Source organism: Nannospalax galili, unplaced genomic scaffold (assembly GCF_000622305.1).
Source record: "Nannospalax galili isolate Female #2095 unplaced genomic scaffold, S.galili_v1.0 scaffold1750, whole genome shotgun sequence".
In the NCBI taxonomy this organism is placed as follows: Eukaryota; Metazoa; Chordata; class Mammalia; order Rodentia; family Spalacidae; genus Nannospalax; species Nannospalax galili.
The window spans coordinates 589829-615942 of NW_008329031.1; the positions used below are offsets into that span (position 1 = coordinate 589829).

General features: G+C 39.6%; 1 protein-coding gene across 1 annotated transcript; it reads right to left on the reverse strand.

Moving 5' to 3' along the window:
* Nucleotides 1–473: 473 nt before the first annotated feature.
* Nucleotides 474–11768, reverse strand: Mmp13 (matrix metallopeptidase 13). Its single transcript, XM_008829957.3, has 10 exons — nucleotides 11616–11768; nucleotides 11285–11526; nucleotides 10402–10550; nucleotides 10100–10225; nucleotides 7375–7536; nucleotides 6133–6250; nucleotides 5087–5220; nucleotides 3711–3870; nucleotides 2960–3063; nucleotides 474–1787 (listed from the first exon to the last, which is right to left on the reverse strand). Exons 1-10 carry the CDS (start codon nucleotides 11754–11756, stop codon nucleotides 1687–1689), a joined length of 1437 nt encoding a protein of 478 aa, XP_008828179.1. The 5' UTR covers nucleotides 11757–11768; the 3' UTR covers nucleotides 474–1686.
* Between the last annotated feature and the right edge of the window lie 14346 nt (nucleotides 11769–26114).

A 26114-nucleotide genomic window follows, 5' to 3' on the forward strand; every position in this document is an offset into this window, starting at 1 on the left:
CATTCAGGTTTTCATTCCTTCCTCTTAGAGTTCCCTATCTTCCCCACAGTTCCCCCTCCACTGAAGCTGCCAGTCCCCTTCTACAGCTGAGGAAAGCCCACACAGATTAAAGGACCTGCACACAGGATATGCAGAGCTCAAGGCAGAGCAAGGGTAAGTCAGTCTTCCTGATGACACCAGTCTGTTGCTTACTACCAAATGCTCTCAGCAGAGAGGATTCTGAGCAACTTCTGGGCACAGTCTAGGAGAGCTGGCCCAGAAAGGAGGCCTCAGCACCAGGCCCACCAGAATTTTTCTAACATTGCTAAGTGCAATTAATTCTGATTTCTGAATTAAGGGAGGGAATGGAGGGACAGGAAGGGAAGGAGAGACAAAGGGGGGGGCTACATTTACTAAGACATTTTGATAATCGATCCTTTGTATGAAGAAAGCTCGAAATGACACCTAAAGATTAAATACGCCAAATAGGGATGTCTGTTGAAAATCTTTTATTAGAAACGACATAAACACACTCTATTTCATTAAGCAAATACATGTTTCCTTTGCGTGTGTTGTTATGAACATTATCTCTCAGCACAATGGTTCTTCTCGGAGTGGTCACTCAGATATTCAGTAAGTGCCAAGTATCAGGCACTATAAAAAGTACCAAATAATTTTAAAAATGAAGGCAGAGGGGAAACGCATAGACTGACATCTTAAAAAGATTACAGTCCAGTTAACTGCTTTCTTTATTTTGGATGTCTTTGTTTTTAGCACATCCACTTATAATATCTTAGTTCCTGACATACAAGTCATTAGAAAATACTCTTTGTATCAAAATTGGACAATTAACTAAGTAAAAAAAATAGGGTTGGAACACTAGTTTTAGACTTAAATAATTAAATATTTATGAAAACTTTACATTATTTCCTGGGTTTTTATAAGTTTTAATTTTTTAATGTATGACATTTCAAAGACCTAAAATCTTTTACTAAAAAAGAAATTGTCTCTATCTTCTACCAATATGCAAAGGAATACTGTCTTATTTGAAATGGGCCCTGAGTCATGGCCAAGATGGAAATTAAACAGAGAGCACAGCCACCTCTCCTGACCTCACAGAGGTCTGTATCTCCTTCCTTTAGCAACTTTGATAATTTCTCGGTGTTTGTGTGAGAAGGTGGATGTAAATCGGAATATTCACAGTGCAAAGCTCAAATTACTCCTTTGGAAAGTTGTCTACTAATATGCATTTTGCAGATATTTCTCTTTATCTGTGTTTATTTATGGCTACTAGACACTACCCCAAATTTCCATGTTTATATTTGTTTTTCAAAGATGATTCATAATTATATAAATATTTACTTTTAGGCCTTTGTAGGCTTCCTCATAAATATATTAAAAATTATCTTCACTCTCATCAACAAACCATATATCCCATTTTTGGTGTGAAAAATATCAACTATTGTTTCTGCATAGCCCACAAGAATCAGGTGATTCTTGGAGGTGCGCAGTTTTATTACTTTAAAAGTCTTCAATGTGGTTCCAGCCACGCAAGGTCATATAGATATAGCATAATCAAAGAACTTTCTGAAGCTTGTTCACAGAACTAAGCTTTCCCCTGATATATCTCCCAACCCCCACCCCACATATCTGAAAGGATTATCTCAAATACTCTCCATGATTTAAATAACAATTTTAAAAAGAACTTTAACACCACAATAAGGAATTTGTCGTCATGACGCGCACAATGCGGCTACCCCAGATGCTATATTCAAACTGTATGGAGCCGTTGAAAAAGTAGATATAACCTAGGAGAAAAAAGACCACAAAGAAAATATCAGACTTTGAGAATATTAGGATTTACTACAGCTAATACTTAACGAGCCAATCTGTTACAGTCCCTATTGATTACCTATGTAATCACTTCTTATAGTTCTAGAGATTCAAGTCAAGACCTCACAAATGCTAGGCAAACGTCTACCACTGAGGCACATCCTCAGGCCCTCCAGTTACTCTTTATCTCCCAATTTTAATTGTTAAACACTAAAAAAGTTTTAATGCATTACTTGTAGTTTAAAAGATATAAGTGGGGCAGGGAAGATAGCCCAGTGGTTAAGAGCACATACTGCTCCTGCAGAAGACCCGAGTTTGGCTTTCAGCACCCACACTGGACAGCTCATAACCACCCATAACTCCAACCCCAGAGGATCCAATGCCTCTGACGTCTGTGGGCACCTGCACACGTGCACAAACCCACATGAAGACCTACACACATACAGATAATTAAAAAACAAGATAGCTGGCATGGGGGCACACACCTTCAATCCCAGCACTTGAGAGGCAGAGGCAGGTAGATCTCTGGAAATTCAAGGCCAACTTGATCTACATAGCATGTTCCAGGCCAGCTCAAGCTACATAGTGTTTCAAAATACTACTACTACTACTACTACTACTACTACTACTACTACTACTCCTACCACCAATAATAATAATAATAATAATAAGGTAAATCCTTTTGAAAAGGTGTAAGTGTCCCAGATCACCTAAATTAACTGTCTTGCCATGGATTCTAGTTTTGATGTTGGAAATATTGGCATTATTTATTTGTCATAAGTTAGGGATAATGCTATTTGTCATAATTAAAGCAAAAATAATTACGTGGTTTTGGTAGCTGTGAGTCTTTATCAGTTCCTCCCACTCCAGCCCTAGTCGGAATGTTGACAACTTGCCTCTTAGCACGTTCACACGTAACTTAGGGTCACATTTAGGGTCTGTGTCTCTTATTCATGGACTTGGCAGGGCTTCAGTAAAATTTATTCATTTATTCTAAGCAAGGTATTTTTGTTTGCTGTCTAAGTAGTTACACAGAGCAATTAGTGCCTTATCAACTGTGTTATATTAACATATCTGAATCTGGTGTTAAAATCCTTTGTTCGGGGCCAAGAAGCCCCTCTGCACTCAATGGACAATAAGCACTTACCATTTTTCTCATAGACAGCATCTACTTTATCACCGATTCCTGGGAATTCCTCTTCTATGAGTCGGGGATAGTTTTTGTCCATAGTCTGGTTAGCATCATCGTAACTATTTAATAAGAAGAAGAAATTTGTGAGTAAGCTGTATTTATCAAAAACTGCTTAGAAGAGCACAAGAAGGAGTCTGGGAGAAAGATTAGAAGGAACACAAGTACCAAAGTCCAGAGACAGCTTCACTGTGGCGAAGGACGGAGAGAATGGTTGGAAGAATATGAATATTGTATGTGGGGTGTGCGTGTGTCTAAGTGTGTGTGCGCACATGTGTGCACGCACACACTTGCTTTCATCCCTGAGGTTCTGCCTGAAGGAGCTGACATAGAGCAAGAACACAGGGCAGGTATCACATCTGTAAGTGTGAGGGAGTATGGGAGTAGGCAGTAGGGAGACGGGAACAAATGAGAACAAAAGCATAAAGGCACATAAGTATGAAGATCTCATGATGAAGCCCATGACTGTGTATGCTACCTTTAAAAAATTAATAAAGATAACTAAAGATTAATAAATTAACTCATTAATTAACTAAGATAACTAAAGATTAATAAAGATAACTAAAACTAATAAAAAATTAATAAAGATATAAATAAAACCACACTTCTAATTGAAAAAAAAAGTGAGACAATAGTTCATCACAGTGATAGTTGTGTGATGAAGACTTTGCCCCTGCCATGCACATGGGCCTGTGCGTTGCTACCTTACCTCCACACCTGGTTTCCTGAGAAGAAGAGGGTCTTGCCTGTGTTCTCAATGTGAACGGCAGCACTTAGCTTCTTAACATCTTTTGGAAATCCCAGTTCAGATATTTTTTTGGGATAACCTTCCAGAACGTCATAACCATTAAGAGCCCAAAACTTTCTACCTAGAATAAGTGAAAGAAGAGTTTTATTTTCCAAGAGCATTTCTTAGGACTCGTGCTTGTAAGGATTTACTGGAAAGGAAGACTGTTTAAGAAATAAAATATTTAATGCTTGTGACCTCTGTGTTTATGAAACACAAAAATAGGAGCATCCTTTCAAAAAAATTAGTCCTATTTAAAGACTGGCATTTCCTACTTATCAACATAGTTAGTCAAATATCATACTTAATCTGCCAGTTTATCACTCCACAATCTTAAGTTTGGAGTCGAATGAAAAAATACGTTAAAATTTTGGAATAAAGAGCAAATAGAAACAGTGAATTTGATTGAAAATTCAACTTGTATGCCAATAGGAAAGTTCTTCTGTAGAAAACAGTCTTCATTGCAACATTAATTAAAATAGTCAAACAATAGAAATGATGTCAGCAAAATGTTTTGCAAAGGCATTAAATTACAGTCATTAAGGCAAGGTAACATTTTGAAATATTTTCCATTATTATATATAAAAGGGACAAACAGGAGCCGGGGAGATGGCAATGTGTAACAGCACCAGGGGTACATGCATGAGGACCCGAGTTCAGATCCCCAGCACCCATGCAGAAGGCCAGATGTGGCCCCAGCACTTGTAACCCCAGTGCTGAGGGGAACACAGGAGAATCTCAGGGGCTCAGCAGGCAGCCTAGTTGGGGGGGGCACGTAGAGCATATGCACCCATACTTTGCAGTGAAATATGTATAAAGATGTCGAAGGACTAGAAAAAAAAAGAGGTGAAGAAATGAATTTACTTATAGAGGGGAGAATTATGCTTAGGTTTTTTTGTTTGTTTTTCAAATTGTACACTGTTTTCTTAGTAAGAAGTTTTGAGAAGAACTAAAAGAAAAAACTGAAAGTATTGCTGTAAAACAGAGAATGGATGTGGTAAACAGAAACATGGACCTTTTTTTCCTTCACCTTTGCATTGCTGGGGATCATACCCAGGGTCCTGCTCATGCTCAGCAAGTGCTGTACCACTGAGCCACATCCCCTCCCCATAACAGGGACCTTTTACATATCAGATTTAAGACATTTACTGGACGGGTTCAGGTGCTTTCTAGTTTTCATGTGTTACACTAGGTTCTTAATTTAGGTGTATTTTTAGTAGTGACCTTGTTTCTAAGTCTCTGGTGGCATAAAGGTTGTCATCTGGCCATGTGGAAACCCTCCCTGAGGACAGTCTTACCTCTAAAGATGAACATGAGGTCACGGGAAGGCTGCTCATATGCAGCGTCCACACGGTTGGGAAGTTCTGGCCAAAATGATTTTGTTAAAAACAGCTCGACATCGACCTGCTGAGGGTGCAGACGCCAGAAGAATCTAATGCCAAAGTAAAAACACAGAGCTTTCTATCACACCATGTGCAGTATTTCTATCCTGCTGACCAACACTGTCTACATCAGTGCAGATAGGTTAACACAACCAGGACCTAGCACGTGTGAGTGGAAAATAAACACCATATGCCTCTAAGTTGCAAGTTACAGCCTTCCAAATTCTAGTCAAAGATCTTCCTGTTTGAAATGTCACAGAGCCTTAGTGAAGGGTTTATGTTCTCTGTGACCTGAAACTATGCTTTGTTCAATTTTGTATTTATTCCAAGTAGCAAGCGGATGTGCCAGGCACTGTGTCCAGCTTTAGAAAGAACACATGAATTCTAGGATGTTATCTCAAGGCCATGCAAACTGATATGAAAGGAAACATCTGGGGGACCACAAATTCAGAGCCTTAACAAATGACAAACAGATAAACAAGCAAATATAATAAACAACAAATTGGAAATAAACACTTCACTTTCATTTTCTGTAGCTTTAGCTTTAGAGTGTAAGCGTTTCTCAAATTCAAACATCTGTGCTTAAAATCAACCTTTCAATTTCAAAAGGAATTCATGTGGATATTTATTGGTAACAATTTACTAATTCAGTGATTTTTTTCAACATTTGTCTTGTTTTTCAAATAAATTGGATTCCTAATTTTCCTTTATCCTAATAAGAAACATTGTAACCAAAGGTATAAAGGAAACAGCACAAAACAAGATTATATATCAAAAAGTAAAATGTTTATCCATCACTTATTTGATCTGAACTATGTCAATTGCCACAGATCTGTTATTTTTATGCTACTATTATTTTTATGCTACTATTTGGAGGTTTGACTGGATTGTTTTGGCAGTTTAAAGACACAGGTTTGCCAGTGTTTCTACAAGCAGATTTGACAAAGGAATCTCAGTAGTACCTGTCTTTAAAGATCATGGTTTCTCCTCGGAGAGTGGTAATGGCATCAAGGGATAAGGCAGGGTCACATTTGTCTGGTGTTTTGGGATGTTTAGGGTTGGGGTCTTCATCACCTGGACCTGCAGTCATAAAACAATTGTGAGAAGTTACAGAGAAGTGACCAGCTAAGTAACTTGAGTCACTGGAAGGCTGATTCTGCTGTAGGAAAGCAGGAAAAGGCTCCCCGGAAGGAGGGGACAGTAATTCCAGAGACTCAGACCCAGGACAAAGGCCCAGCCAGCAACCCTAGCTCCTTCCTGCACAGTCACCGCAGGCTTGAGGGTGATATCCCTCAGCTTTCACGGCTCCAGAGCCCTGCAGATTCTTCTGAACTGTAATTATACACGTCCTGACATTGGAATACACGGGAGAAAAATAAAAGCCTTAGTGCATCGAGCAGTAGCCCCACACAGCTTTACACAGCTTTTTGTTTTTCTAATTCTGTCTCCAGGTATTTCATCGCAACACAGTAGACGGAAGAGCTGTAGAAGAAACTAAAGAGTTCCCTTCACGCCTTCAAGTAGATTCAAATCCAAAGGCGAAATAAGGGGTTAAAGAGGCATGAGCAAGTTCTCAGAGCCTTTGCTCCAAGTGTTTACCCTGATGCCTGCGCTTGTTGGCTGCGGTTCTATTTATGGCAGATAACCCATAAGTAAGTGTCTGGGTTGAGGTTTAAATGTTTTGTAAATATTACTGAATAAAGTGGAAGGAAAATTTTCTTACACAGTTACTGTAGATGTGGGCTGAAAACTACCGAAGGCCGCATAGAGACTTCCACTTTGGTAAATTGATGTGGTTAAAGAGCATCCAGAATTTACAAGACCACTCATGTCCTCATTTCTATCAACACCTGAGCTCTTTAAGCTCTACAGGGTTTAATTGCTTCATTGGTTAAACAAAGAGTAAATATTTTCCTTTCTAAACATACAGGTATTTTGAGGTGTCAAATGACTCTTGCAATGTACACAATACAAATACAAGGAAGTATAGTCTGCAAAAGGCTTAGAAAATGGAACATTTTCTAATAGAGCAAATAGTTTAATTCAGAATGATGGACTATTTTCTCATGTTTCAACAAAAAAACAATGGTGGCATTATTGGAAGTGGCATAAGATGGCTTCTTAATCTAGACAGCAAACACATGCCTCTGTTCTGCTAAAACAGCTGCTGTCCTTAGCTTTATGACTGGCAGAGTGAGAGTTACCATAGAGAGACTGGATTCCTTGTACATCATCATTAGGAAGCATGAAATGGCTTTTCCCAGTGTAGGTGTAGATGGGAAACATCAGGGCACCTGGGTCTCTGGAGTGGTCCAGACCTAGGGAGTGGCCGAGCTCATGGGCAGCAACAAGGAACAAGTTGTACCCTGTAAGAAAACATGATGCTTCAATGAGGGGACAGGGAAGGAAATAGTAACCCTCCATCCTTCTTTTCCTAATTCATCATTACCTTACTTTTTTAAAAAATATTTTATTTACTATTTTTATTTTATGTGTATGAGTGTATTGTCTGCATGTATGTGAGTGTACCAGTGTCGTGAAATGCTGCAGAGGTCAGAAGAGGGCTTCGGATTCCCCTGGAACTGGAGTTAAGGTCGGTTTGTAACCACCATGTGGGTGCTGGGAATCAAACCCAGGTCCTCTGCAAGAGCAGTCAGTGCTCTTAACCGCTAAGCCATCTCTCCAGCCCCCATCATTATCTTACTTTTTAAAAATTAATATTCAGTAGCCTAAACAAAGATCCAAAGCATTGATTTAACTCATATAATAATGCATGGTTCTCTTGGATTATAGCTGCCCACATGATTAGTCAATCACCTACAGCATCGTCAATAAATTGTTCTCAAATAATTAGTAGTCAATAAAGATGGACTGTAAAGACATTGGGAATCTGGATTTTTTTCTTTGTCTTCTCTGGCCAGGTTAGAAAAGCAGACAGAAATGATCTGGAATCAGCTGTGGGAAGTCACATAGACTCCTGCATTGCTGAAACGCTGCCTAGCATATCATTCAAACTGGTAATGAATCTGGGAAGAAACTCCAACCAAATGATTCTAGAATTTTTCCTAGACTCTGCAGTTTGGAAAAACAGAAACTCTGGGCATGATTACCCATCTTCCCTCTGCTCTAGAATATCTCTATGTCACTGTGTTTAGATTGTTCCTCTAATCATTCTTTCCACCAAGTTTTAGATTCCTACTACTGTTATTTTAAATTGGAAAAAAAAAATCAGAGCTAGGGACATGTCTTCAGAGAAGAGCACTTGCCTAGCATGCATGAAGCCCTGGATTCAATCCCCAGAACCACACACACACACACGCACACAGACACACACAAAGACACACAACCACCAGAATATCATTACGAGAGAGAGAGAGAGAGAGAGAGAGAGAGAGAGAGAGAGAGAGGAGCTGGAGTCAGCAGTTTCACATGTATATTAAATACCCTTTCATTATCAGGGCTAATACATAAAGAAACTTGCATGTTATAAGGCAATCATGGGTCACATAATCTGAGGGCTCAATAATTCTTCATTGTAGTGACTAATAATGGTTACCATTATTGGCCTTTGGCTGAAAACTTAATCCAACTTTTTGTAAATGCTTTCATTTACTTAAATATTTCAAGACTGGGATTTATGTAGGAATCTAAGTCTGAGGCTTACTGTGACTCTATCTTGACAATACTCTTCTTCTTAAATCCATCTGTACCCATGAAATACTCAGGCACAAACACACAAATCCTTGCCTTTCTTTCCAAAGACCAACTGGAGGCAATGGATTTGAGGAGTTCACTGTTCACTTAAAGGGCCAATATTACCCTTGGAAGGAATCCTATTTATTTATTCTGTCTTTTGAGACTTTCTACACGGCTCAGCTGTCCTCAAACATAATCTTCTTGCTTCAGTCTCCTGAGTGCTGGGGTCACAGGTGCACATTGCCATGGCTTTCTTTATATTTAAGTCAATAATAAAAACAACTGTCTGGGAAGATTGTTTTGTTGTTGTTGTTGTTGCTTTTTAGGGTTTTGGGTTTTGTTTTGTTTTGTTTTGTCTTTTTGAGACAGGGTCTCCCTGTAGCCCCAGCTGACCTAGAACTCACTACGTAGACCAGGGTGGCCTTGAACTCAGAGATTCATCTGCCTCTGCCTCCCGAGTGTTGGGATTAAAGGCGTGGGCCACCAAGCCCGGCTCGAAGATTGTTCTTAGTTGTCTTAGTACAACTAGAACTAAGGCTCTAGCTCTAAAATTAAACTCTACTTGGAATAATCAAAGCTTTTCTTGTTAAATTACTATCCCGATTAATTTGAGGAAAAAAAGCGGCCAAGAATGATAGCCATAATAGTCATGGCAATAAAGGGATCACTGCCAAGGGATTTGAACACTGAGTTTATTTTACTCTTATAAGTACAACCTTCATCTTTTCTGCCTCTTGCTATTTAGAGTAAGACATCATCTTGACTTCTCAGAGGAGTATGACTTACCTAAGGAGAAACAGAAATTTGACTGTACTTACACTGTTACTAGCCTATTACTATTCCTTCCAAGGAAACAGCTGTACAATTTATATCCAACATAGCTATGAACCACAGACCCAACCCTGATGGGTTTTAGATATATTTATAATAAACTATATTTCTTCAACAGGCAAAATAAGAAACAATACCTTAGCTGTCAGAAAAGATGTTTTGGCCTACTTCCGAGTTAGTGTCCCTCAAGCCACAGTAATAAGTTATGTAGATTTTATTCATTTCCTCACATTTAGTAATTTGTGTAAGTGTTTATCGGAGAACCACCAAGTTTAAGAGATACTTTTTATTACTTTAGAAAATGCAATCAAATAATATAATGTACTAGTGTGCTTCCTAGCTTAGTACCTATGGGTCTATTGTCTAATAATCTGTGAGTTACATCGTTATAAGAAAGATTACCTTTGGAACTGCTTGTCCAGGTTTCATCATCATCAAAATGAGCATCTCCTCCATAATTTGGTCCAGGAGGAAAAGCATGTGCCAGAAGACCAGAAGGCCCATCAAATGGGTAGGAGTCACCATGCTCTGTGAACGAAAGCAAGAATTAGATTCTGATTATACCCCCTGGTGCTTGGATCAGGGCTTGGTGGATTCTTGCCAAATGCTATAAGGTGATAAATGACTTGGTAAAGGAATATGAAACTGGAACTAACTAAGGATTAACATATTTACATGTTTTAAAATCAATTCTGCATCTTTACCTTTAGTTCCAAAAGATATCATGATATCAGCTGTGCCCTCGTGGATTTGGGTGAAATTCAGGGGTGTCACATCAGACCAGACTTTGAAGGCTTTTTTGAAGGCCTTCTCCACTTCAGAATGGGACATATCAGGTGTGTAGTTCACAATTCTATTCAACAGAGAGAGTTTCATTTAAATTTCGGAAAATTAGAACTATTTAAAAAATATACTTTCTTAGACTATAGCTTTTTGGCTGAAAACTCAAAAGTTGTATTAGAGTTTATTAATTAGTATGCCTTATAAGAAAGAAAATCAAGAATTCGATCAAGTACTTAAGCATCTCCATATATGTGAACATGTGGCATATTAAATTTAAAATAGTCAAATGTATAATCTAAGTGAGTTTGCATGCTAAAAATTTGGAGATGTATTGATGCAGCAATATTAAATAAAATGCCCCTATGAAGTTTCTAGAAAGAATAGAGTCCTCCGTCTTCAGCACTATAATAAAATTATGGTTGATGTATCACATTTATAAATTTTCTTGAATCTACTTTTATTTGTACTTTGGTTTCATTTCTAAAAGAAATATTTTGAGATACCCACTGAAAAATAATGTTGGTCTATGTTACTGTAACAGAGTTTATGAAACATTCTAATTTATTCATTTTTCATGTTTAACATTGACTTGTAGAACTCTTGTAGAAACACTAAGTGCAAGATAAACTTTTAATTTTTAGAACAAAATACAATCAAATACTAAATTTAACTTACTTGTATGCATCTTAAATTTGCATTGAAGATAATCTGGCTTTAACTTTCAGTTAAATACTTAAGGCCTGCTGAACATTAGACACTTAGAAAAAACTAACAAATGTGAAGGAAATGTAGCCTGGGTGTTACCTGTAAGTTAAATTCGTTTGGGTCCATTTGAGAGCTCGAGGGAAAACATTGTATTCACCCACATCAGGGACACCGCATCTTGGTTTTCTCATGATGTCTAAGGTGGGATCATCAAGTTTGCCAGTCACTTCTAGGCCAAAGAAAGACTGCATGTCTCGGAGCCTTTCAACCGTGGAGGTCACTGCTGCCTTCTTCAGGATTCCGGCAAGATTCACAGGATGATAGTATGATTTCAAGTAGTGCTGGAAAAGAGACCAAAATGCCCTGCTTTTTCAGAGAGAAGGGATTTTAAAAGACGCGCCATGCTGCCAAGATTGGCAGGATACTCTACCTCTGCAAGCTGGAGGTCTTCCTCGGATAAATCATCACTATCATCGCCATCGCGCAGTGGCAGGGACCCACAGCGAGTCCAGCTCAAGAAAAGGAAGGCAGCCAGGACAGCTGAGTGCATGTTGAATGGCAGTGCCTGCATCTTGCCTTCCCAGGGCAAACACCTTCCCTTTTATAGGCCTGTGTGGTGAGTCACCACCCAGGGACATGCATTAACTTCCTACTCAGTCGAAGGTAAACATGCTTACATGGCCACTTTTTTTTTCTTTCCTCCCAGTGTGGTTTGTGGTAGAATTTGAGGGAAACGGAAAATGAGAGCGTCTCTAGTTTCAGCGGGGGTCTCAAAACCCATCTGGTAAAATAAACGGCCTCAGCATATTTCTGGCTGCTGTGGGAAGAAGAGAAATGGAGATTCGTTTTTCACTTTATGAGGCAGAAATGTTTTCTTCCTTCCTTAAGAAAAGCAGCTACTGTGGCTTTTTCGGATGATAAGAATATCAAAGTGATACCTCTACTCTCAGAAAGGGAAACAAAGCCCTGCTTTCAAAGTGTCTATAGACTGAGTTCTCAACTGCAGCGCAATTACAGTGAGACTGCTTGCTGTGCTCCCCTGCGGGTCACACCAGAACCAAGCTTGAAGTCGCCTAAGTGTTGGAGGGGTTAGAATTTAAATAAACCCATGGTTGGGATTTAAACACACTGGCATAACCTTTCAATGGCTGTGGAGTACTGTGTGAATGTCCTACAGTTCCCGCAGAGGCAGAATGAGTCTCTTGAAATACAACTCTACTGGTTAGGACTATGTAGTGAGGGATGACTCCTGACCAGGCTTTATAAAAGGCATTATCTCATTTACTCCATGCAGCATCCCAGTTAGGCATTATGGGAAGGCACAGGGTCCCACACTGTAACCCAGGAAGCCTACAACTCCCTATGTATCCTAGGACGACCTTGAACTTGCCCCTGACCTGCAGCAACACGTTCTCTTCAAGTTAATTTATTAATCTACACTGGATGCCATAGATAATCTTCCTTCCTTAGCTGCCCCGGCGCTATGACAGCAGGCATGAGACACCATGCCTGACTGTGTCATTACAACATAACCTTTCTCCAGAAGAAATATTTTAATGAGAAACAAAAATAAATGACACTGTTTCTCCACTATAGTGCTTATGATTAGTTAGTCCTCATGTTTTACTAGTTTCTTCTTCTATTTAAGAACATTAACAACATAAAAGCCAAAACCACAGAAACTTAAAGATAGTTTGCTAATGCTTTTTCTTCCATTATTACTAGAAATAAAGAAAAGCTCATCAGAAAATTAAAACAGTCATCCCTTAAGAGAATAGCCTGCAGTCGATGGGATGTTACTCTTGGAGAAGTGATTGTAGCCAGACGACAGGATGTGTCATCACTATGATGTGTTGGAGAGCTCTTGTCAACACAAGTCCTTATCTCCTGTTGTTAAATATGGACATGAAAGCCAGGCCTCTGGTTATCACCTCTGGGATGATGTATATGGCTTCAAGCCATGCCTACTTTTAAACAGGGAGCTGAGCTGGCATTTGCAAATGATTCTGACAAAGGCTACCAAATCACTGGGAAATTTGAAAACCTGTAGAATGAGAAAACAAAATTGTTTCAACTAAATTAGGAACACATAGCGCCTGCTGATTCAGACAGAGCTAATGTGGGACTTTTTAAAACATATGTTGTCATCAGCTCCCAAGTTCCAAACGTCCCCTCAGAGAGAAACAAAAATGTCAATAAACAATCTTTAGTAAAGGACAGGGTAGTCTCACATTAGGACAAATCGTGGTCTTTTGGGTTGGATTAAAATTTATGAAGATCCTTTAAGTCAAAGAATCCTTTATATTAAGACTCTGGATTCCATGAAAATTACGCACTCACAGCCTGTGTTGACAATGTCAGCAGTTTCTTTATTTCTAAAAGGTAAATGATTTGATTTTCAACTGCATGATTTTTTCAAAAACGGCTTTGTTCTAATTTCGTCTCTTTTTCCCCACAATCCTGTGGGATGGGCTTATAGTATTGGTTGGTATGTTGTGTATTTGTTTTTGAGACTGGGTCTCATCTGTGTCGATGAAGATGACCATCTCCTAAGTGCTGGGATACCAGGCATGTACCACCATGCTGGGTTGGAACCCTGACTTTCCTGCATTCTAGGCAAGCACTCTACCAACTGAGTTATACCACCAGCCATTTCCTTAAATACTCCTTAAAAAAATGAGAACTAAATTTGAATTTAAATAATCATGTTTTTTACCCTAGGATGAAATGTAAGAATACCTCCACCTAACCTACTTGAGCATAGTCAATCATCCTTAAAGTTGATTATTTAGTCTGTGGTAGATATTGAAGATTTGGGGACTTTGTTTGTTTGTTTCATTGTTATTTGTTTTGCAGTGTTGAGACCTGAGTCAGGGCCTTGTATTCCTAGACAAGCACTGTACTACTGAGCAGCATCCCCAGGCCCTTCCTTCCTTCCTTCCTTCCTTCCTTCCTTCCTGCCTCCCTTCCTTCCTTCCTTCCTTCCTTCCTTCCTTCCTTCCTTCCTTCCTTCCTTCCTGCCTTCCTTCCTTCCTGCCTTCCTTCCTGCCTTCTTTTTCATTGACTGTACACAGCACATTTTGTATTCATTTCTTTGTGTATATGTGTTTGTGTGCACATACCACGATGCATGTGTGGGGACCACGATGCATGTGTGGGGATCAAAGGACAAGGTACAGTAGTTGGTTCTCTCCTTGGCACATATAGGACCCAGGGATAGAAGAACTTGGGCCATCAGGCAAGTGCCTTTACCCACTGAGCTTCTTGCCAACCCTTAAAGCAGTACCTTCTAGAATAGAAAAGCTTATCCTGTTGCTGGTATGCTTCATCCAGAACCTTTTCAATTCCAGCAAAAAAAAGTCTTTAATGAAGTTGGAGTTGTCATGTTCCATAATTCACTTTTCTTCATCAAACCCATCAGAAAGCTGAAAATGAATTCAGATTTTTCAAAAAATATGTCAATGTTATATATCAAAAGCTTAATATTTACTTTTTCTATAAATGTGTTCTAGTTAGATAATTTCAGAAAATTATACTTAGGATTTTGTGAACTTCCAAGGAAGACTTCCACCTCAGTCTGGTTCCTGGTTTGGTGTCACACCACAACTTCTTGCCCATATGAGAAGTGCTCATCCCAGGGTCAGGTTCATGGACAGTGGCATGTAGACCTTGAGTGCCTACTAGGAGTTCAGGCTTACTCATTCCCTTGGGATACCCATCTCCACCCCATAGCGATAGCCCTCAATCTTCTTCATGTTAGAAATAATAAGTTAAGAACAGGCCTTAGTCTTGGCAGAAACGTTAAGACCAAGCAACTGGGATACATCTAAGGCAAGAAACAAACAGATAAACAAACGGCACCATAATAACACCTGAATTACAAAAAAAAAATCCTTCTACATTATAAACTGCAAGATAGGCATTCTTTTATTTTGCTTGTGCAGTGGTTTAGCCTTTAACTAAATCTGGGGAGCCACGAAATTAAGAACACAAGCTTTGGGATTAGGTAACAGCTACCAAAATTCTAGCTTTGCCATTTATTAGTTCCCTGATTTTAGCATTTAGTTTATTTAATCCCTTTAAACTAACTTTCCTTCTCTGTCAAACAGGGGGATAAAGAGGCTTTAATGAGATAAAGCAGGTAGAGAACTAAACTCCCTTTATGGCTCTATAAATGATTATTACTAATTATGACATCATTCACTAAATAAGTGCTACCAAGATTATTATTCATGATTATCCATTAGTTCTCTGTTCTTGATTGTAGAGATTTTTTAAAATGAGTGTCTACAACTAAGGCAGACAAAATTTCTGCTCTGACATTCTAGTGCAAGGGGTAACATTCCTCTTCATGTGTCTCTCCATCAACCTTCATTTCTGCCTCTCTCCCACACGTTAGTAATCCATCTGTGCATAATCTCTGTGCCCCATCCTTCCCCTTCAAAACCTCAGTTTCAGTTGTCTTGATCTCCCTAGGGCACCCCACGCACTATGGAAACCTTTCCTTTCCCTGTCCTTAATGTTTGTGATTACTAAAAAATAACAAGACAAAGAATTTCAGTTCCCAGCACTGGAAAAAAGAAAGGATTGAATGTTGAAAGAAGGGATTCCAAATATAATCAGAGGTACTCTGGCTGTCCTGGAGACCATGTTGGCTGAGGTCTTCCATGCTGACAGCAAATAGCCTACAAGAAACAGTGTGCGTTGGGATGGGAAAAGGCTCGCATGCAGTCTGCTAGGGGAACCCTCCCTTCTGACAGACAGTAAAGAGAGCGTGAATCTCTATACAAGAACATGAGGTCTTGACTGAGTTCCTCATAAATGACAGCAGAAACTAGAGATTGTTATATCAGAAAAATCGATATGTAATTAGACGACTCAGTTGGAGTTGAGAGATCATCCCAAAGTGATGATGGAATTCTAGATCATAGGGTTTTTAAAAGTATTTTATTAATTAATTTTTATTTTATGTGTATGAGTGTATTGCCTGCATGTATGTGAGTACACCCATGTCGTGCAATGCTACAGAGGTCAGAAGAGGGCTTTGGATTCCCTTGGAACTGGAGTTAAGGATGGTTTGTAACCACCATGTGGGTGCTGGGAATCAAACCTGGGTCCTCAGTGCTCCTAACCGCTGAGCCATCTCCAGCCCCAGAAATCTAGATCATAGTTTTAATAACATCAGGCCTGTTGATTACGTATAAGAGAAACTAAAACAGAGGCAAATAACTTCAAGTCTCAAGAAGATTCAATGAGGCAATTTTTAATGCTGTGACTGAATGCACAGACTTTGTCATCAAACAGACCATGTTCTCTTTCAGGTCTATCACTTAGTAGGCTGAGTGATTTCTTGTGTATTTATTCATCCTGTGGATATTTATCAAGATTCAATCATATACATGGGGCTTTTGGGGGCACTGGGGATGTGTAATAATGAACAAACACATCAAAATCCTCATTTTCATGACACTATTGCTATAGTAGGGAATGATAGCTACCTATAAGGGAAAATAATAATATGTGAAAATAGTGACGGGAGGAAAGGTAGGACATAGGAGGGTCATGTGGAGTTCCAGTTTGTATATGGTATCCAGACACTATTATTTCAGCACTGTGAAGATAACTGCTGAGGGCCAAGGCTATAGCTCAGTTGAGGGACTATTTGTGCAGCATGTACAGCACCCTGGGTTTCATCCCCAGTGCTAAAAGCCCCAGAATGGTGGCCTTCACCTGTAATGCCAACACTTGGGAAGTTAGAGACAGGAGGATCCGAAGTTCGGTGTCATCCTTGGCTATAAAGCAAGTTCAAGGTCAGTCTAGGATACAGGACATGCTGTCTTAAAAGACAAAGAAAAAAAGAAAATGAAAACATCAATAAAAATCTGCTGAACCTCAACAATGATAAACACATGATAGACAATCACATCCAAGGCATGAAGGGTTTCAAAGCAGGTAGCAGTTTTACATAAAAATGATAAATGGGCCGGGCGTGGTGGCACACACCTGTAGTCCCAGCACTTGGGAGACAGAGGCAGGTGGATCTCTGTGAATTCAAGGCCAGTCTGGTCTACATAGTGAGTTCCAGGCCAGCTGGGGCTACAGAGAGACCCTGTCTCAAAAAGACAAAATAAAATGATAACAGGTCAATTATAATCACTGAGTCAGCAAACACATTGGCAGAAGGCATTTTTAAATTTATTTTTATTTTATGTGCTTGAGTATATTGCCTGCATGTATGTAAGTGCACCTCTGTCATGCAACACCTGTGGAGGACAGAAGAGGGTGTCGGATCCCCTGAAACTGGAGTTACAGAGGGTTGTTAGCTGCCATGTGGGTGCTAGGATTTGAACCCAGGTCTTCTGTAAGAATACTCAGTGTCTAATCACTGAGCAATCTCTCTAGCCCTTGCCAGAAGACATTTGACACAGATAAACATCAATCTCTTGCGATGTATATACCTGCACCTTCCTAGTTCCACATGCTCCTGAGTTAGAGAAATTTTTACAACAAATTTTCTAATGCTCATTAGCTAACTACAAGAAATATATTCTCTGTGCCAGATCCGAGTCAGAATGGCACATTCTTTTTTAATAGAAAATTGGAAAGGGAGGGCAGAGTGGTGCATGCCTTTAATCCCAGCACTTGGGAGGACGTGGCATGAGGATCTCAGCCAGCCCAGTTCACATAGTGGCCAGCTGGGGTTACAGAGAGACCATCTCAAGATAAGAGCAGAAAGATTACAAATAGATATTTAATGCCTATGCTATCTTAGTGCAATATTTGGCCAAAATATCAATGATGAGTAAGGCTATAAAATTAAATAGTAAAACATGAAATAAGTCATCATTTTATATCCAAAATATAACTATATGTTTTTGTTTGTGAATCACTGCAAATATGGTCACCCCACAGGTTTAAATGATCAGTAAACTGTCGCACTTTCTATAACCACCAAGGCGAAAGAACTGGGTCAGGTCAAATTATATTTATAGAGTTACCACACAATCCCTGTGCTGTTAGCTTAACCTCCAAGACCTTGAAAAGCATTCCAGACCATTTTGTTTTGTTGCTTTAATTGCTGTTTGGGGACAGAAGATAGGAAGCCCAATGTTTTGACCGCTTATGTAAATAAATGGGCAAAGCAATTTTTCTCCCAGATGGGGGTTTCTGCAACTTTGGCCATTCTTCAAGTTCAGTGGTTACACAAGCCTTAACTGAAGAATGTTTACCTTTACATTAGGAATTATTTGGCCAGACTTCATCAGCAACAGAGTGAGCAAATCCTTCTAGATCCTTACAAGGAGAAAAGGGCAAAAGCCAGGTATCTAAACGGCCCAGCAAATGGAAAGAATCATTATGTTATATAAGGAAAGAAAAATGACCCAGAAAATAACTGCGGGAAAATTGTCTGGTCCTAACAAAACTATCCCATCAAGTAGGAAAATTCCAAAATGGGAAATTCTCAGTAAAGATGATCCTTCATCATCACCTCTGCTACCAAAGAAATGCTAGTGAAATTGGATGTCATTGTTCCCGAGCTTCACTGCTGATTGGTTAGTGTTAGGCTTGGTTGTTATACTAATTATATTTCCCATCACTGTGATAAAACATCTGGCAAAGGTAACTTAAGAACGACATTTATTTGGGCTCACATTTGAGGGTACCGCCCATCCTGGTGGGAAAGTTCTTGTCAACAAGGTGTGAGGTAGCTGGTCACATTGTATCTACAGTCAAGGGACAGAGAGATGAATGCAGGTGCTCGGTTTACTTTTTCCTGTTAATGTGTCCAAAGCCTCAGCCCATGGGATAGTGCTACTCACATTCAGAGTGAATTTTCCCTTTTCAGTTAAACTTTTCTAGAGCAACACCCTTAGAGACACCCAGATATGTGTTTCCATGATGGTTGTTAATGCACTTAAGTTGACAATGAAGATTAAAGTCACTGGTGTGAAGCATCTTCCTAAAGACTAGTATATTGAAGGCTTGGTCCCAGCTGATAGATCTACTCATTGAGAAGTGACTGGATCATGAGGGTTCTGACTCATCAGTGGATCAGACCATTGACAGATCCATGATTTGATGATATTATAGGGTGGTGATGGGAGGTGGGGCCTGGATGGAGGAAGTAGGTCATCATCAGTGGTGTGCCTTTTGAAAGGCGTCTTATCCCATCCCCTGCCTGTATTGTGTTTGCTCCCTGGCTTCCATGAGCACCTTTGCTCCACTCCACCCTTCTGCCATGGTTGTCTGTCTCACCATGAACCCAGGGACAATGCAGCCAGCTGATCATGGACTGTGAGCCCTGAAATGATGAATTAATGTATTTCCTTTTTCAAACTGTTTGTTTTAGGTATTTGTCACAGCAATGAAAACTCTGACTAATCCAGTGTAGTCCACAATATCAGACGGCAGATCTGGGTCTAATTCACTGTTCTGTTCACATATCCGCAAAAAACATTTTAGCAAGCCAGCAAATATGGCATTTAAAATATTGCTATACTTTAAAAAATGCATCCTTTTGATTATGCTTTTTATTTCCTTGGAGAATCAGAAGTCTAAGGCATACTATGGTATATCAAGTTTCCTTTGGAGATAGTCTTTGTTTTTATATATTTCTAAGCATTCTTGATTTTAAAATATCTAAACCTAAGCTTACAAGATGGCTCAGCTGGTAGAGGCACTTGCCACCAACCCTGATGACCGGAGTTCAATCCCCAGAAGCCATAGGATGAAGAAAACAGATTCCTTCATGTTGTTCTTTAATTTCCACATGCTCACCAAGGCACACATGTGCACACACACACTCAATAAATAAATGTAAAAATACCTAAACTACGCTAAAATCAGCCAAACTCGAAAAACAATTACAAGAAATATTTTTAAAATATTTTATTTATTATTTTTATTCTGTGTATATGAATATGCCGCCTGCATTTATGTAAATGCACGTGTTTCTTGCAGTGATGATGGAGGTCAGAAGAGGGAATGGGATTCCCCTGGTAATGGAGTTACAGACAGTTGTTAGCCACCATATGAGTGCTGGGAACCAAAGCTGGGTCTTCTGCAAGAGCCATCTCTTCTGCTGAGCCATCTCCCAAAGACTAGTGTATTGAAGGCTTGGTCCCAGCTGATAGCTGGAGTTCACAGCAAGATATAAGATTCACTCTGTATTTCATGTCAACCAATAATAAGCTAAGAGATTGAATCGGGGGTTTGTGAGTTGGCTCAGCAGGAAAAGGAACTTGCTGCCAAGCCTGATGACCTGAATTTGATCCCCAGGACCTACAGGCAGAAAGAGAGCACCAATGCCCAAAAGCTATCTTCTGACCGCTTCTGAGTGCTGTGGCATGCTTGTACATACACACACACACACACACACACACACACACACCAAATAAATAGATAGATAAAAACAATAAATAATTTTTAAAAAGATTGAACTGGTCAGAAGCATAAGATTATGGAAGTTTTGATATTTTTAAAAGAATCATTAAGTTTATATACTAGCTATTGCCTATGAAAAAATGAAACACCAACACAAAAGGCATTAAAGATTTTTTTTCTGCAACACTCTGCTAATGAATTTCATGTACACCACATGAAATAATTTCAACTGATTTTCAGTAATGGGGTTTTACTTCAAAATATATTCACCAGCAAAGAAATATTTCTGATATACTTGATTGAGATTGAGCACAAAATAATTTGTTTGTTTTTATATCTTTAGGATTAGACATGTTTATCACACTCTAGGAAGTAGATGAGATTGTTGAGTAAGTAAACAAATGAATAAATAATTCGATGAAAATACAGGCTGGAGAGATGGCTCAGTAGTTAAGAGCACTTACTGCTCTTGCAGAAGACCCAGGTTTGATTCCCAGCACCCACATGGCTACCAACAGCCATCTGTAACTTGAGGTCCAGGGGATCCAACACCCTCTTCCAGCCTCCAGGGCACCAGGCATGCATGTGATCCACACACAAACATGGCAGGCAGATACTCATACATACACATAAAATTAGATATTTTTTTTTTAATGCAGGGCAGACTCAAGGTGATTATCTTGGATTTCACCTGAGAAAGATTCCACTTCAGCAGAAACATGCTCAGCATGCATTCTTTCAGAAATCTTTAAATTTACAAGAAAATTATTTTCTGGATCAAGTGATAACTGATTTTCACTTGCCTTTTAAATTCAATTCTCATCGTAAAGTATTGCACAGGAAAAAAATAAACCATTAACTTTCTAATATATTTTAATTTTCAAAAAATATATATATATATGAAGTCACTTAGAAAATATTTACTATCTCCAAACACAAGTAACAAACATAATCCTGGTTTGGTATAGAGGGAGTATGACTGGGGATAACAGACTTACAGACTCCAAAAGGACTCTGAGAAATGAATCTTTTATTGGGAACAGATAAAGAAATTGAGAAGTTACCCTGCGTGGTGGCACAGGCCTTTAATCCTAGGGCTCAACAAGCAAATCTCTATGAGATTGAGGCCAGCCAGATCTATGCAGCAATTTCTAAGCCAGCTGGGGCAGCAAGGAGACCCTTTCTCAAAATAAAAGTAGGGATTGAGGTACTGAAGAGATATCTCAGTGGTTAAGAGCACTGGCTGTTCTATCAAAAGATCCAGGTTCCGTTCCCTGCACCTACATGGCAGCTCACACCCATCCTTAACTTCAGTTCCAGGGGATCAGACACCCTCTTATGTCCTCTTTGAGCATTGCATAACACCGGTGCACTTATACATCTGTAGGCAAAACATTCATACACAAATATTTTTTAATTCTTTTTTAAAAAGAAAGAACTTGAGGAGCTGCCCCAAAGTCACACAGTCATGAAGTTGGTGCTGGGATTTGCACCTTGACCCCTGTCCAAGACAGCACAAGGCACCATGCAGACCCTAAACTGCTTCTTAACACCTCAATATGATTTGCAAAGTCTGATTCTGCTAGCTATAGCAATATTACACATTGCAGAGGGGGCAATTATCAGCCAAATTTTCCTTGTAGTTCAAGTTACCAATCACCCATTTCATTGTCTTAGGAAAGAATTAGCCTACTTTGCAGCAGGAGCCTCCGTTTTGACTGCTTCATCAGGCCTCAAGTTTCAGTATGTAAATGGCCGTGTGTTTCACACCCATTAAACAGAAGAACTGCATGCTAAATTAGGAATACACCAGGGGAGGGGGCTGTTAGCTCAGTAGGAAGCAGTTCTGCATTAGTTCTACAACCTTGTTCTCTAGATGTTCCTGGGCGGACTAGGTAAGGAGAGAACAGCAGAAGGTCATTAACACATACGTCTCCATTGGGGCCTCTACCAGACCTTCATTTGAGGGTTGGGGATTGGAGGAAGATAGTTTATGTTTTAATATAATATTTTATTTATTCTTTGAAAATTCATACATGAATGTCACATATGTTCATTATATCGACCCCCTCCTTAACCCCTCCAACTCTCCCTGGACTTCCCCCCACATCCCAGAAGCAAGACAATGTAAAGTGTGTTTGAGGCTTTACAGAGTCAAAGGGTTGAGCTGTGACTCATTTCTTATCCTTTCTTTGTTTCTGCTGTTTTCTGTTCAAGGACAGAGCAAGGATGGCCCATTCTTTAATGCAAAGTAAAAGTTTACGGGTAAAGACAATGGCATCCTCTCTTGTTTAGTGACCTTGAATGTGGAATGTGAGTTTGCTTTTATGAGATTTTTGTCTCTAAGTTTGGTTGGGCATTAGGAAGTTCATGATTTGTATTCTGATGGAAAAAAAGGAAGGAAAGGCCAGTGAGAGATAGCTCAGATGGTAAAGGCACTTTCCACCAAGGCTGACAACTGGAGTTCAATGCCTAGGAAAGAGAGAACCTACTCCTGAAAGCTGTCTTCTGACCTACACGCACATACAGAGAGAGAGAGAGAGACAGAGACAGAGAGAGACTGAAACAGAGACAGAGACAGAGAGAGTAAATAAATGTAGAAAAGAATTTTTTGGTTTTTTTGTCTTTTCGAGACAGGGTCTCCCTGTAGCCCCAGCTGTCCTGGAACTTACTATGTAGATCAGGCTGGGCTCGAACCCACAAAGATCCGTCTGCCTCCCGAGTGCTGGGATTAAAGGTGTATGCCACCATGCCTGGCCAGAAAAGAATTTTTAAAAAGAAAGGCAGGAAGAAAAGGACAGAGGGAAGGAAAGGACAGGAAGGCAGGTAGGTTAGAAGGGAGTGCCATTCATTCTGAAGCAAGAAGACGGTCACACGCTGTCTTTGTAGTTCTGTTTGTCTTTATTGGAGAGCCTACAAGAACCAGTGACACTCAGTGCATGTAGGTGCAAAAGTACAGAGGGTTATGGGACTAGGAAGAATTTTCCCAGCAAACCTTGACCCAAAGAGCCTCACTCTTAGCTTTCATCAATGTGACTCTACTCACCCTGAGGCCAGGACCATTTTAATCATTTCAACCCCAAATGAGGTAATACAAACCATATATAGGAAATGAGCCATTTGCCTGGTAAAGCTCCCTTGAGGATATGTTATTTTTTCCCAAAACGAAAACTTCTTTCCCAAATTTCCAAATTTTGGCAAAGATAAATGATTAGGCAAATTGACCCTTCTTGACTGATGAAACTAGTCACGCCAGGGCTCAGATTTGACCCATCTTCCTCCAACCACAAATACTTGACATGTTTTGGAAAGTCCTACACCTGGCAGTTTCTGGCTGACTTCAGAGAGCTTTTAGTGCATTGCATAACAAGAGCACAGACATCCATCAGCAGGTCTCATTTGCCCCAGTGTATTTCATCTTATTCTAATTAAGCTAATGCCTCTGAAGCAGTTGGCTTCAGTTTCACTTATTTATTTCTTAGAGGATCTAGTCAACTAATAAGGACACAGGCACATCACAGTTCCAAGAATGAGACCAAAGCGCCTCAAAACTTAGGCACGAGGTTAAGGAATGTTCCAAAAATCCTGGTGCAACTGAGATGAGCTCATCCATTTTGAATCTAGTTCCTGCTGTCCCAAGTTTATGGTGGTATCTCTGAGCTGCATATGGTCCCTTGCATATGGTCCCTCCTAATCAAGAAATATTCTTGAAAGCATTGAGAGTGACATCAACATAGCAGATAACCCGAAATCCAGAATGACAAATTAAAAATGCAAATCATTAAAAGAATTCAGCAAATATAAGTAACCGTGAGTGCTCAGCACAGATGGGTCATCTGTATCAACCTGCCCACATCCAGGCTCAGGGGGCATTGAGGAAGAGGAGCAGAAAGAATGTAAGAAAAAGGATGGGTAGGTGCTGTGAAACATGGACTTCTGGGCATAACATGCCTATCTCACACATCAACCCACAACAGCTGTGGTTACTGGCACAAGATCAGGACAGTCAAAACCCCAGCATGGATGGTTGAGGGGTTCCTGAGGTCCCAGCCACAGCCTAGGAGCTACTGACAGTTAATGGCTGTTGAAAGAGGGACAGCCACTCCCCTTTGGAGACTTGGCCCCTAGAAGGTTGCCCAAGACCCAGTGGATGGCCCCATACCCATGCCCACATGAGCAGCACTAATTGGACTCAGGGAGTTACTGGTAACAATAAAAAAAAGGACACGAAGTTAGGTGGGAGACGAAGGGCCATAGGAAGAACTGGAGGGAAACAGTGCTGGGTGGATAGAATCAAAGGACATTGTATAGATGTATGAAATTGTCAGAGAATAAATGAAATATTATTAAAACAAAGAATTCAGCACATTGATTTTATTCTTCATGGCAGACTTTGTACAATTAATAGAAACATATTTTGGAATTGCATGCCAAAGTGAAGGAGTTGTATCAAAATGTAGGCTACAAACATGACAATATTGAAAATAAAATCAGAAATTTTGCATAGGAAAACTTCATCTACTCATGAACTAAAAAAATATGAAGTTTGAACACATAACACTCTCTCTTAAATACAAACTACAGTGAAAAAGACTACAACTCAGTTTGGGTAGGTTAAAGATGTCCTCAAAATATGAAATAAATGTTGCAGTCAGTGTAGGATGAATGAATGACAGGACACTGAGGTCAGTAACTGCCCTGATGCTAGTGGAGGCCCAGAGGAACCTCTCAGCACAGGAACCTTGGCAGCTTTCAGGGCCTTGAGATGAAGCTTTCAAAGCAATTTGTTTTTAAAAATGAAGGATTTAAAAATGTTCTAAGAAGGACTAGGGATGAAGCTTGGTGGTAAAGTTCTTGCCTGGTGTGCACAGTCTTGGGTCTGATCCCAGGACTTAAGGAAAGAACAGGCAACACTATTTTATTTTTAATTTTTCATAATTGATTTTGTTTTCTTCATTTTGTATGGCTTGGTTTCTTATTTTAATATATTTTCTAGTTTTTAAACATTACTTTTATTTATTTATTTTAGGGGGTGTCTGTGTAGAAGTCAGAGAACAGATTGCAAGAGGGTTTTCTGCCTCCACCAAGTTCCATCCTGGAGATTGAACTCAAGTCATCAGACTCAGTGGCAGCCAGATCATCAGCCCCTAATAATACTTTTTTAATAATTTACCTTGATAATTTATTTTAGAAAGAATACATATCTGATGAATGTTTATACATTTCATATTATATAATACATTTCTAATTTTATTAGAAATGTATTACCTGGTTAATTATAATGAGTTTTGAAAATATCATATATTTTGAAATTTTTTAAAACTATTTTTATCTTATGTGTACGAGTGTACTGCCTGCATGTATGCAAGTGCACCCATGTTGTGTAATGCCATGGAGGTTAGAAGAGGGCTTCAGATTCCCCTGGAACTGGAGTTAAGGACAGTTCACAGCTGCCATGCGGGTGCTGGGAATCGAACCTGGGTCCTCTGCAAGAGCAGTCAGTGCTCTTAACCACTGAGACATCTCTCTAGCCCCGAAAATATTG

What these genes read in the sequence shown, in the direction of transcription:
- Mmp13 (XM_008829957.3), bottom strand. Translation starts at nt 11,756, where the DNA reads ATGCAGGCACTGCCATTCAACATGCACTCAGCTGTCCTGGCTGCCTTC. An exon ending in TCAGGAAACCAGGTGTGGAG is followed by an intron (nt 3,064 to 3,710) that starts GTAAGGTAGCAA and finishes CTTATTAAATAG; the next exon opens with TTACGATGATGCTAACCAGA. An exon ending in TGCTGTCTATGAGAAAAATG is followed by an intron (nt 1,788 to 2,959) that starts GTAAGTGCTTAT and finishes TTTTTCTCCTAG; the next exon opens with GTTATATCTACTTTTTCAAC.